General features: G+C 34.9%; 1 protein-coding gene across 1 annotated transcript; it reads right to left on the bottom strand.

The window, feature by feature from the left end:
- Window positions 1–1,683: 1,683 nt before the first annotated feature.
- Window positions 1,684–11,401, bottom strand: LOC121999499 (receptor-like protein EIX2). Its single transcript, XM_042554172.1, has 4 exons — window positions 8,656–11,401; window positions 2,675–2,984; window positions 2,290–2,405; window positions 1,684–1,874 (listed from the first exon to the last, which is right to left on the bottom strand). Exons 1-4 carry the CDS (start codon window positions 11,399–11,401, stop codon window positions 1,684–1,686), a joined length of 3,363 nt encoding a protein of 1,120 aa, XP_042410106.1.
- Window positions 11,402–14,003: the final 2,602 nt, after the last annotated feature.

Genomic DNA, 14,003 nt, shown 5'->3' with positions numbered 1-14,003 from the left:
CTCTTCGGACACCAGAATCGGGCTAGGCAGGAGGCTATGAGAAACTTGATGACGACCACCATGACTAAGGGGACACCCGTAAGGGATCATATCCTCAAAATGATGGCTCTTTTAAATGAGATGAAAGTCCTTGGAGCAGAAATCGATGGGACTAACACTAACGGTGTTCGGAAATGACTATTTGACCAAGGATGCCACTGGGTATTTCTCATGAACCATTTGCTTTATTTAAATCTTTCTTTATTTGGTTTATTCACAGACAGAAAATTGCCTAATACTTTGGTTAATCTTGCTATTGACCTTTAGGCTATGAGAATATGACTATTTTACTTGGATGTTTCTATCATAAAAATAAATTTTATCTAGCATCTCTTATTAAGGACATCGTATATATAACTGTAGGTAAGGGACTGCATACATGTTGATCTTGCAAAGGGACATATAGCTGCGCTAAAGAAGCTTTTTGAGGAAATGCAAATAGAATGTAAAAGGCAACAAAGTGAACGAAAGAAAGAAAGAGATAGTCGCAATAGGAGGCTAGCAAATTGTATTGCAAAAACTTAGGTTTACAAAGGAAAAGAAAATATAAATAGATAATAATAAAATAATAATAAAAGACTAATTTACCTTTATATAATAATAATTTATCATATACTAACATCCACCTCAAACTCATGATGCACCAATAGAAAGCATTGAGAGTTTGTTAACCAGAAATTAAAATCGTACAGTGGAATGCGCCTTAGTGAGCAAGTCTATAATTTTCATGGAAGATGAGACAAATGGCAAAGTGATGGTGTCATTTTGATAGTGATGGCGAGTAAAATGACAATCAATCTCGATATGCTTGGTGCGCTCATAAAAGACAAAATTACGAGTAATTTGAATGGTACTGGAGTTGTCACAATGCATAAGGGTAGGGTTCAAGAGAAAAACACTCATATCAGCAAGTAGCCAATATAACCAAACAATTTCAGCAGTAATAGAGGCCATAGCACGATATTCTGCTTCGGTAGAAGAACGAGAGACAATATCTTACTTTTTACTCTTCCAAGAGATAAGAGAATTTCCCAAGAAAATACAATATCTTGTGGTAGATTTACGATCTGTAGAATAACCACCCCAATCTACATCGGAATAGGCCCGCAACACTAAGGTAGAAGTAGAAGGATAAAGAAGACTCTGAAACTAGGTACCCCAAAGATATCGAAGGATGCGAAGCACAACTCCCCAATGTACTGAAGTGGGAGAAGCAATAAACTGGCTAACAACATGTACAACATAAGCAATGTTAGGTCTAGTAATGGTGAGATATACCAGACTGTCAACTAGAGTGTGATATAAAGATGGATTTGATAAGGGAACACCATCAGTAGAAGAGTACCAAGCATTAACCTCAAGCAGAGTATCAATAGTGTGAGTGTCGGATAGATAAGCTTGCTCTAGAATATCACTAATATATTTGGATTGTGAGAGAAGATAGCCACAAGGAGAATATGCTACTTCAAATCCCAAAAAATAACGTAGAGGACCCAAATCTTTCATATCAAACTTACGGGTCATATGGAATTTCAACTCTTCTATTCCACTTAAAGCATCCCCTATAATAATCATGTTGTCAACATAAAGAGAGAGTAATGTGTGACCTGACAAAGTACGCCGAACAAAAAGAGCAGAGCCATGCTAGCTAGGAAGAAAGCCAAGAGAACCAATCACAATGGAGAACTTGTCAAACCAAGCTCGAGGAACTTGTTTATGGCCATAAAGAGCCTTCTTTAGTCTGCAAACTTCACCAGGGTTGTAAGTGACACCTAGTGGAGGCACCATGTAGACTTCTTCTTGAAGATTTCCATTTAAAAAAGCATTTTTAACATCTATATGAAAAATAGACCACTAACGAACTGATGCGACTGCAATGAAAATATGAATAGTAATAAGCTTGGAAACTGGAGCAAAGGTTTCCTCATAATCCATACTATACTATTGGAAAATTCCTTTAGCAACCAAACGAGTTTTATACCGCTCAACTTACCCATCAGATTTAGTTTTGATCCTATACACCCATCGAGAATCAATTGCATGCTTCCCCAAAGGAAGAGGAACAAGATCCCAAGTACCTGTCTGATACAAAGTAAAAAAGTTCTTCTACCATAGCCTACTGCCAAAGAGGATCAAGAACAACCTCTCTATAAGAGGAGGGTTCAGACAATTGGTGAATATAAGCCAAAAAAGAAGAAAAAGAACCAGAATAAGTAGAATACATAAAATTAGGTAATTGAGTAGACTTACGAGATCGTTGAGGGTAACGAGAAGGGGAATCCGTTATCGCAGGAGCATCATGGGAAGCAGTAGGAGCAGAGGGATCATCGGGGAACTGAAGAACAGAATCTGTATACGTGTCAATCCTGCAAGTAGCATCATTAGAAGAAGAGGTTCTATGGTAGTCTAATTGTGAGGAAACATGAGATGACATATTATTAGAGTTGTACAAAAAGGATCAATATGAGTGAGATCAGATTTTTCAAAGATTAGGAGTCTCAGAGGGAATAGAATATAATGAGATATATTCAAGAACAATAGCATGACGTGAGACATAGAGTTTTTAACTAACTAGATTATAACATCTATATCCCTTTTAACCCTCGTCGTAGCAAAAAAAACACAAAGAGCGGACCGAGAACTAAGCTTATTACGTTCAACATGCGGATGAAGGACAAAACATATGGATCCAAAAACTCTTAAGACAGAATAATCAGGAACATAACCATATAGTTTTTCAAAAGGAGATAAACCGGATGCAATAGAAGATGGAATTCTATTGATAGAATGGATTGCAGTAAAAATAGCTTCACCCCATAACTCGCTAGGAACATATGCAGATAATAGGAGAGAACGTGCAGTTTCAACAATATATCTATGTTTTCTTTCAGCAATACCGTTTTGTTCAGCAATGTCGGTACAAGAACTTTGATGAAGTGTACCATCTGAGCCAAGTAGTTCAGAAAAAAGATTGGATGTATATTCAACGCCCAAATTACATTGAAATCATTTAATAACAGCATTTGTTGAGTTTTTACCATGGCAAAAAACATTTGATAGATACTAAGTAAACTAGAATGATGTTTCATAAGATAAACCCAAATGTAACAAGTATAATCATCAATAAAGAAAACGTAGTAATGGGATCCACCAGGTATACAAATAGGAGATGGACCCCACACATTAGAATGAACTAACTCAAATAGTGCAAGAGAAACAGATATACTTCTATAGAAAGGTAAAATAGAGAATTTTGCCAATTTACAGTCACAACAATTTGAAATATCATGAGTTTATAATTTTCCTAAATTTTCTTTAGAAGCTAAGTATTTCAGATGAGAAGAAGAAACATGTCCAAGACGAGAATGCCACAAATAAGAATAAGAAGAAGTAGAGCTTAGCTGAAAGGATGATAAATCAACACTAGAAGCTACAACATCTAGAACTTTCAGCTCTTCTAATACATATAGCCCCCGCCTACGACATATCCCAATCAGTTTCTAGGATCATGGATTCTGCACATAATAAGAAGATGAAGTAAAAGAAACATAGAAACCAGAGTCACATAATTGACCAACTGAGCCAAGATTCAAAGTAAGATTAGGAATATGATATACATTAGACAGAGATAAATTAAACATACAAATAGAGCCAACACTAGATAATGACATGGGAGAACCATCAACAGTCATTACGGACACAGAAGGTAATGAATTTATATATATAAAAGAATTGGCATTAGGCGACATATGATATGAAGCTCCAAAATCAAAGATCCAAATAGGATGTCACAAATCCAACCCCCTTGGACCGTCTAGTTTCCCAATTCTATTTACAAAATCCAACCTTGCGTCGGGGATTCGTAGAGGTCGACAACTCTACGTAGCCAAAACTCAATAGTCACATTTTTTGGTCATCAAAAGGATTTAAAGAACTCAAAATCCAATCTCCACCGTTTAAAATGTAGTCCTATATGTGAGGAACATTCTCTCAAAGTTTCAAGACGATCTAACGGTTGAAACACAAGAAAATACAATTCTTCTACGACCACCTCAAAAAATTCTGAAAATAAAACTATTCCATGATTCACTGAGAGAGAAGATGAGAAGATGGATTGACTCTGATACCACGTGAACAAAGCAAATAGAATGTAAAAGGCAACAAAGCGAAGGACAGAAAGAGGTAGTCGTAAAAGGAGACTAGCAAATTATATTGCAAAAACTTAGGTTTACAAAGGGAAAGAAAATATAAATAGACAATAAAAAATAATAATGAAAGACTAATCTACCCTTATATAATAATAATTTATCATATACTAACAAACTCGAAGATAGGTATAGACTTCCATTAATGGTCTGTTTGGGAGGAGGTGAGGGAAGGGGAAATAAGGGGAAGGGAAACTTTGAACCTCGTTTTTTTTTGGAAGGAGTGAGGAAAGAGAAGGAAAGGTAAGGAAGGGTAAGCTTTAACCTTCATTACTCATGAAAAGAGAGATTTTCTTATACCCCGAATTGGGGTGTAAGGAAGGGGAAGGGAAAACAAAAGATTTTTTATTTCAATTTTATCTCTGTTCTTAATAGTTTAAGAAATGTTCCAATTTCTAATTTTGTTATGTCGTCGGAGTTCAATTTCCTCACCTTCTTCACAGCTCGCTTGCTGCCAGATTATTAGAGGAGGAAATCCGACACGTCTTCTAACTGAATTGAAGGAAGAAACCATTTTTGTCGTCAAAATTTAAGAGGATATCTACTATTTTTTTAATTTTTCCAACAAAATTTAATAAGTCTTTAAAGAATAGGAATTCATCTCATTATCAGCGTTATCTTTCAAATTTTTTTATTTAAGGTTTCTAAAATAATTATTTTCATTATTTCTCATTTAATTACTTGATTATAGATAATTCATTGTTTTGTTATAAATAGTATAAAAAAATTAAATTTTTATTAAAAAAATAGCTAATTTAAATGATAATATAAAAAATTAATTTTATTATAAAAATATCTAATTTATATTTATAAAATAAATATTAATATTATGAAAATTTTATAATTTAAAAAGTAAGGATATTTTTGTAACTTTATCTATTTAACCTTCATTCTCTTTCCTTTCCTCCCAAACAAAGTAGCACATGTTACGTTAATCAACCTTCCCTCCCTTCCAAATAAGGAGAAGTTAAATACTTTACTTCTCCTCACTTCCCCTCCCTTCCTCTTCCGTTAATGAATCTTCCCCCACTCCATCCAAACAAAGGGTAAGTTTGTTGTACTCGTTGGTTTTTTTCTCAGACAAACATTCTTTTACTATGACCATTGTGAAAGACTTGCTGCATAATCACCTCTTCTAAGTTCTAACACGAGTTAAATGCACTAAGTTTTCTATTTAATTAATGAATTATTGTATTTATTTCAAAAAAAATGAAGAGAATCTACTTGGCTTTTGGTCTAACAACGTTGTGATACTGCAGGGTGTGAAGTTTACAATCTAGGAACTGGGAAGGGAACATCAGTTTTGGAAATGGTGGCAGCATGCACTTGAGAAGGCTTCTGGAAAGGTACTGCAATTCACACCCTACAATTCCCTGACAGATGTGGAAGCACCAATTACCTGTTTGAACCCAAATTACCGACGATAAATACGAAATGATCTAGTCAATTTTATATATTTTCGTCTTTAGTCAAAAGTTTCAAGTTAGTGAAAATAATGGCCTCATTCGTCTTTGACTCGATTCTGTTTCAGAAATCCACTCGTCTTCGCCGGAAGACGACCTGGTGATGCTGAAGTCCTGTCTGCATCCACTAGCAAAGCAGAAAAAGAGCTGAACTGGAAGTGTGTACTCGCCTTGCTTTTGTTCGTTAACTTGCTCTTGTTCCTGCACTGTGTTTGTTTTTAGAACTATTGTTATATTATTATTGCTTATTCATCCCAAGCAGTTCAATATTATCTGTTACATGGCAAGATATAGGTAGGTAAATCACATGGATATTTTGTCTTAGCGCAGTGACCTTTTACATGGGAGAGGTCAATCACCCAACAAGGTATTTTGTATCTGTTAGGAATTGACCCTAAGACCTATTGAAACAAATAGACATACAGATATGAACTGCATCAATCCGTGGCACTATGACTTCGTAAAACTATAAATCATTACTTATCGAATAATCACTAGAGGTAGGTTGAGAAATAAATGTAAGCCAAGTTTTTCTGTCAATTTATCATCTTTTTTTGTTGCAATCTTAAAATAAAAGCAATACTTTCCATCAAACACAAGTACTCATTTTGTGTCTATTTATATTTAAAATATATGTTTCTAGAATACATTTGATTGAGACTATCTTATGAAAAACATGTTTAGATGGGAATTGTTGTTATCTTTCATAACTAAATCTTTTAAAACATTTAAGATATGAAATCTGTTTTTTATTATTTTAAATTTTTAATAGGCTCATGGGTTGAACCATCTAACCCGCAATCCATTTTGGGTTGAGAATTTTTCAATCCGCTAAGATGACAGGTTGGTCTTATCCGCCCCGCCAAATGGCTGACTGCCACAGGCCATCCGTCCCATCATGATCGATCCATTTGACCGTTCTAATTGTACATCTAGGTTCACTGATGTCTCTCTTATCTGATATATCATGGATAAGATAAATATATGCTTCAATGGATAAGAGAAATATACTGCAGTCACTGCTGAAACCTGTCTAGTCTTAAGAGACAGATACCATATATTCTTGTATAATTGGTAAACCCTCGTATGAACTTCTAGTAGACATTACAGGATTAGGTGTAATTTATTGGTATTTTGATGAATTAACCCTTGTTAACTGTTAAGATGAGTCTAATGAAATACCCAACAGGAATAATTTCAGTCAAAAAGTTCAAATAAGAAATGACTAATGATGCATTGGCAATGAAAATTTGTAAATGCATTACAAGAGAGTAAAAAAAAATAGTCAGACTAGACATATAAGAGGCTGCATAGAAATCCGTCATCTAATGTGTTTGACTTCTATGTTTACTAAATGATATTAGTTGCCTTAAGTTTATGGTTCTGCATGTCATTTTCATGCAATCAAAGTAACTTGCAACTTGGCATGCTTTCTTTTGTCATTGTTAGAGTCAAACTGTTTACTGGCAATCATTTCTACAGCATTATTGAAAGATGAATGCTACTACATCTAGGAGAAAGGATTAAAGAGAGACAAAGAAAGGATACCAGTTAGTAAAGACTGTGGTCCTTGGCCCTGATATGTAGTCTCTTCTCCATGTGAGTGCTCTGAAGTTTTCATGCTCTTTGTCTCACAGCTATTCAAGCTACTAAATCTACTATAACCTTTCATCAAAATACAAGTTAGTAACTAGGGACCATTGCTGGCTCTAATTACAAGAAAACATAAGTCCATCATGGCCTTCACAGGACAAATGTGTTTGGACCAGATGACCAAAACGGCTAGATAGAAAGTGTTCATTCTCAACTTTCACATCTAGATTTGGAACTCAGAATTTCCAGCACAAGGTTGCATCTTAATAACTCATCACCTACAAATCTATGCATTGGAACCATAATAGTTAGTTAACAGAGTCTTGGTGGACGCTAAAACCAGAGATGGAATAAGCTTAACCAGTGTGTCAAGGAATAATGTAAATGAACCTTAACCAGTGTTATCAATACAAGGTTCTTGTGCTTTCTTTTTTTCTTTTTCCTCTTCTTTGATTAATTCATCATTTTCACATAACATAATTTGGGTTGTTGAAAGTAATACAGTTTGTAAGGGAAGATATTGCTAAGTTAGCTCATTTTTGTCATCCATGATGATTTTGGGGAAGAAAAAGGGCATGGTATTGGTTCAAGATCGTAAAATCATCCTCAAACTAAATTCTATATTTATCATGAATTCATTCTAACAATTGTACTTATTATCTATCAACAAGAGTGACAGTTCCCAAAACACACAGATTTTCCATTTGAAATCTCCACATAATTGACTCTTTTTTGATATTTTTTTACCATCTACAATGTGTTCTCGTCTTTGTTTGCTAGTGTAAATTGTATACTTAACGATTGCAACATAAGAGTTACACAATAAAATTTCTCCAAAAATATTGTTTACAGGTGTAAGCATTCTTCATTCTCTAGTTCTTACTATGTTAGTTGTACTGCAGTAGTCTTGTTTTCTCTATTCTGCATATTATTAACAAAGAGGCTTGCATCTTTTCCTTTGTTTGAAAAACAAAACATAACATGCACTCACAATAGGGTAATAAAGATCCATTATAGAAGATAAAATATTTGAATAGTTACAACGTACTAACCAAATTTTATTTATATCAGAATTTGCTTATACATTGCTAAAACGTTATAGGACTCTGATACATAAGATTAAGTATCAGAATAGTTACATTGATATCAACTTGGATTTTGTCCCACAGTTTGCCTAAATATCATTTAGTTACCCTACCTTCTTTAGCAAAATGGTACATAAACTTTGTCAATCAAATGAAAATACAAATTCCTCCAATTTTGTTTGGATAGTAGGATTACAAACACAGTCCATAATCCAATCACATATCCAAGTGACGTACCAAAGTAAATTGATAGAAATATTTGTGATTTACTCTTTTGCAACTCTTCCTTTGTGACATTATTGCCGACATCATTAGAGCAACTCTTGTTAATCAAAGCCCCACATAGATGAGCATTGCCTATATAAATGGAAGCATCTTGAAGTGTCTGAAGTTGATACCCGGAAGGAATATCCCCCGATAAATTATTGTAAGAGAGGTTTAAATGGTGCAAAGCAGTCAATCTTGACAAATCTTGAGGAATAACACCTGATAAGTTGTTGAATGATAAATCCAAAGTTTCCAATGACTTCATTTCACCAATAGTATGTGGAATCCTCCCTCTTAAAAAATTCCTTGACATATTCAAAGTTTGAAGTCCTACAAGAGATCCTAATGTCGCAGGAAGCTCACCTGTAAGACTATTGTTTGAAAGATCTATAAGCTTCACCAAATAGAGAATAGATGAAAAGACATATTCATATCCCTTTGTAACTACTGATATACTATCACTTTCTCCATATTCAATATATGAGATTGATCCTCCAATTGAAATTGTGTCCTCCATTTCTCTTGATGTTGATTTTATTGCACTGAAATTGCCAAAGGAATATGGTATAGACCCACTTAAATTGTTATTGGCGAGGTCAAGAATTTGAAGATTGCTCAGTTCTCCGAGGTTTGAAGGAATAATGCCAGAAAACTTATTTGACCGTAATATGAGAACAGTCAATTGCTGCAAACTTTGTCCAATCCACGTAGGTATACTTCCCCAAAAGTTATTGCCTGTGAAATCAATGACCTGTAGCCCAGTGCAATTTCGCAATGACAATGGAAGTTGTCCGCTGAGATCATTTTTGTCCAAATGCAAAGACGCCAATCCAATCAAGTTTCCAATGGAGCTAGGAATTTCACCAGTGAGCTTATTGTTTCCCAAGTGAATAAAGTCAAGGTTCGTATTTACTTTTTGCCAACACTTGGGTATCTCTCCAGATAATTTGTTGTAGGATAAATCCAAACCGTTCAGTTGCTCCCATTTGCAAATGAAAGATGGTATGCTTCCATTGATGTGATTATTTGAAAGGATTAAGTTGTATGGAGGCATGAAGTTACTACCTATTTGTGGTGAAATTTTTGCTGGTATAGGCCCTGAAAAATCATTAAAAGATAGGTCTAGGGTCATGATCTGAGGTGGCCAACGAGGAACAAGTCCTTCCAATTTATTGGAACTTAGAATCAAAAGTTGAAGTCTTGACATGCTCTCTAAGGATGATGGCAGAGTGCCCCTAAGCTTATTGTGAGAGAGATCAATAACCCAAAAGGTGGAAGAAGATGAATTCCAAAACCAATGAGGTAGGATGTCATTAATGCTTGTATTGGACAGACTCAACTCATACATGGATTTCTGTGAGCGAAGCCATTGTGGAAACCTAGGACCCACTGTACAAGAGTCCAAGTCAATCCTTTCTAGTTGAAAGGAAGGGACCCAGTCATAGTCTAATGAAATGGTAATTCGAGAGTTTTCCCTTAAGGATAAACTTTTTAAGTTGGTTAGGTTTGCAAGATGGGGTTCCGACAGGACACTTACTAAAGAGTTAAAAGAGAGATCTAGATCCTGTAACTTGGAAAGTTTCCCAATCTCAGTAGGTATGAGACCCGAAAGTGAATTAGAAGAAAGGTCGAGACTTATTAGACTACTCAAGTTCCCAATTTCAAAAGGTATTTGACCACTAAGTGAACACTCAGGAATAAATAATGATTGTAGACTACTTAAATTTGCAATTGCTGCGGGTATAGGACCTGTTAGCATTTCATTGAAGGCAAGGTCAAGTCGTATTAGATGATTCAGTGTCCAGATTTCAACAGGTAGGGGACTAGATATGTTGCCAGAAATATCAAGTTGAGTTAGTCTAGTTAGGTTACTGATTCCAGCAGGTATCAGTCCTGAAGCATCAATTCTAAGCAATGAGAGATTAGTGAGTCGCCACAGCCAGTTGGGCAAGGAGGAGGAGGAGAAGCGATTAGCATCAAGGTCAAGAATTTCGAGAGAAGTACTGAGATTGAGATGAGAATTAAATGAAGAGGGGATGTGATTCAGATTACAGCCGAACAAATATAATTCTTGCAGGGAAGGAAGCATGTTGACCTCCGACAACCAATTTTGAGAGACTGTACTGAGATTCACATAGGTAAGGTCGAGGTACCTCAAAGAAGAGAGCCCTGAGAGCCAATCCAAACGAGGGGCAATTGGAGCCGCACTCCATCCTGACTGCAAACCAAGATGGCGGAGGCTCGACAAATTGCCAAGTTGAGAAGGAATTCCTCTTGTAAAATTGGACCAATGAAGCTCAAGATACTTGAGATTCAAAAATGAGCCAACGAATTGTGGAATTTGAGTGCCTTCGAAGTCATTCCAACTTAGATTCAACCGCTCCAACCGAGTCAAGTTCAACAAAGAAGGACTCAGTATCTCACCTCGCAGAGCCGTATGGAAAGTTTGCTCATTATCAACATTTGGATTTTGAAGGTTGAGCTCCACCACATGCTGGCCTCCGAACAAACTTGCGTTGTTGGTGGTCTTGCATACAACGCCACTCCATTTGCAGCAGTCTATTTGTGGAGACCACGAGGCCAAACGGTGGGAAGGATCTTTGACGTTGGCTTTGAAACCGAGCAGGGCGTCCCGTTCCACTTCCGAGCAGCCCCTTGTAGGTGTTGCAACTGCTGCTTCTTTGAAAGAAAAGGCAAGGCTCATAAGCCCACAGAGCATCAAAGAGTAGTAGAACCAGTGCAGAGGCATAGTCTTCCTCTAATTTGGAAAACTACTTGCTGCTTTCCTTGAAGAGGGATTGCAATAGCTTCTTGTTTAATAAATAGAGCTCGTCCCAACCGATATTTTTTGTGGAAAATTAGTGCCTTATCAAATCTGCCACTCACCAGTACTTTCAACTATTAGTCCAAGTCTTCTCCGTGTGGTCGTTTGAATTATGTTATTTCACTTTTGCGTTATGATATTTTCCATATTCTTGTCTGGCACCACAAGTGTACTATTTTCCAATGTTCTACATCATGTTGTCGCTTTCCAATCGTCAACAAAAGAAGGCACGCGAAGTGAGCTCTCCGCAGATGAGGGGAAAACCTATTGGCATATATGGAAGACTTTACTAGTCTAATTCAACCGTAGACTATAAATAGAATCCTGATCTCAATAGTTCAATACAATACTTTCTATACTTCGAATTACACTTCTATTTTCAAGTTCCATACTCTCAACACTTGTAAGTGATTTCTCCACCTATAATGAAAGGAGAATTTTATTAGTGATTTCAACATCTTGCATTAACAACCTCTCCGGTTGTAACCAAGTAAAATATCGGTAGCTTCTTTTAATTTATACATTTTTATTTTAGTAAACTGTTTATCTTAATTAAGCTGTAAGTTTCAAGAAAGGTATTTGTTTGGTTTATTGTTCAAGGCAATTCAACTCCTCTTGTCGGCCTCTAGGGAACCATCAATTGGTATCAAAGCAAGGACGTTTCAGAAGAACTAATCGCCAACCAAAGCAAAGAAATCAATGGCCGGACCAAGTCTCAATTCGCCAAAGTTTGAGGGGGAGTTCGTGCATTGGAAATGTCGAATGGAGGTATTGCTACAAATCGATTTCGAAATTCTTTTAGTAATAAAATATAATTTTGTAGTTCCTAAAGATCAATGAAGCGAAGAGAAAAAAGAGTGCCTTTGGATAAAAAAGGAGCAAAGTGACTTTGTAGCCAACAGCAGAATGGAATATCACTTGTTAAATAATACTGTCTCAGGAAGTCAACCATATTGGAAGCTACTCCTCAGCCAAAGAACACTGGGAAAAATTCTTAAAACTCCATGAAGGCACATCCGAAGCGAAGCGATGCTCGGACGATGATAATAGATGTCTATTATATATAGGGTTAGTCCCCAAGATCTTAGGAAATAATCTTGACATAGTTTCTTGTTCCCCATTGACAAGAAATTTTACGACACCATCATCCCTTAAGTCTTTTGGAAGACTTTTCTTTCTACTGTATCTTCTTCCATAGAGATCAAACTGACGACACTAAAGATAAGGATATGATACTTCAATCAGGTTCCTTATCTATTATATTTATATATTTATTTTCTTATGTCATATTTAATTGATGAAACTAGATCTTCTTGTTCTTGTATTTTCTATATGTGAGTTCTTTATATTTTAGAATTTATACGACTTAGATTTTTATAAGAACTATCAATTGGTATAAGAGTCTTGGCTCTATTTCATCGATTTCATGGTTTAAAGTTTAATTTTTTATCGGTCTTTTGGGTTTTATGTTGTATTAAGTTTTACTGGTATAAATAGCATTTGATCGTCGAAATTTTTTTATAGAAAACCTAAGATAGGCTGATCTTTTGTGTAGGAATGATTTAATTGATTGATTTGATCCGTGAATCAATTACTAAGTTTGAAATATCATAATCAATGGGAACCAATTAAGAATTTTTTTCTTAATCAATTTTCAATCTAAACCTGCGATGAAATCAATTGATAATTGATTAAGTTTGTTTTTAATCTATTATAATTTTTCCTTAATCGATTGAATGTTATTTTTAATCGATTAAGTTTTAGTTATAATGATGAATTTACTTGATTACATGATTTCGTAAAATAATATTACGGTTAATAAATAAATAGATCATACTATTTCAACTTGATGACATACTGTTTCATTAAAACAAAATAAACATTATTAAAGGTTTTTTTTTTTAAAAATGGTATTACTGTTAAAAAAACATTAGTTTTTTTTTAATGTTCACGTTGAAAGAGTATTAAAAGTTTTTTTTTAAAACTGTTCATGCAGGAATAATTAAAACATTTAATTATAGTTATATATACGGTTTAATTATAGAATTTAATGGAAGCTTTATCTTCTTGAGGAAGGATTCTATATATAATGATGTAGTTGTATATAATAAATTTTTGAATCGATTGAGATAATTAATTACATCATACCAATCGATTATTATAAGGTATCAATTGATTAATAAACATAATTTTATATTGTTAAGGCTGATTAAGTAATTTCTGTTCGAACAAAGTTCCTAGTATTTTCTTAGGTCTATCTACATAACGTGCTACTAAGTTGAACTATTGTGTTGGTCCAAATGAAGACACCTTAGATATGTTTAGTACATTTTGTGTTGGTAGACGTATATCTATGCTAAAAGTAATCGGCCCATTTTTATACCAGATATATGCATAATGTAGCCTACAACTACGGAACAAAATATTATTTTGTTTAGATCATGCACAAAATATGTCGGCCCAAAGGAAGACATATTATGTGGCCGATTAAGATTGTTATAAGCTATGGACCAAAAAATAACTCATA

Source organism: Zingiber officinale, chromosome 7A (assembly GCF_018446385.1).
Source record: "Zingiber officinale cultivar Zhangliang chromosome 7A, Zo_v1.1, whole genome shotgun sequence".
NCBI classification, from domain to species: Eukaryota; Viridiplantae; Streptophyta; class Magnoliopsida; order Zingiberales; family Zingiberaceae; genus Zingiber; species Zingiber officinale.
Note: the sequence above shows the minus strand (reverse complement) of the source record. Positions and strands in the feature narration are given on the sequence as shown.

What these genes read in the sequence shown, in the direction of transcription:
- LOC121999499 (XM_042554172.1), bottom strand. Translation starts at nt 11,401, where the DNA reads ATGCCTCTGCACTGGTTCTACTACTCTTTGATGCTCTGTGGGCTTATG. An exon ending in CGTAATAAGCTTAGTTCTCG is followed by an intron (nt 2,406 to 2,674) that starts GTCCGCTCTTTG and finishes TGCTACTTGCAG; the next exon opens with GATTGACACGTATACAGATT. An exon ending in TCGTTACCCTCAACGATCTC is followed by an intron (nt 1,875 to 2,289) that starts GTAAGTCTACTC and finishes TTTTTCATATAG; the next exon opens with ATGTTAAAAATGCTTTTTTA.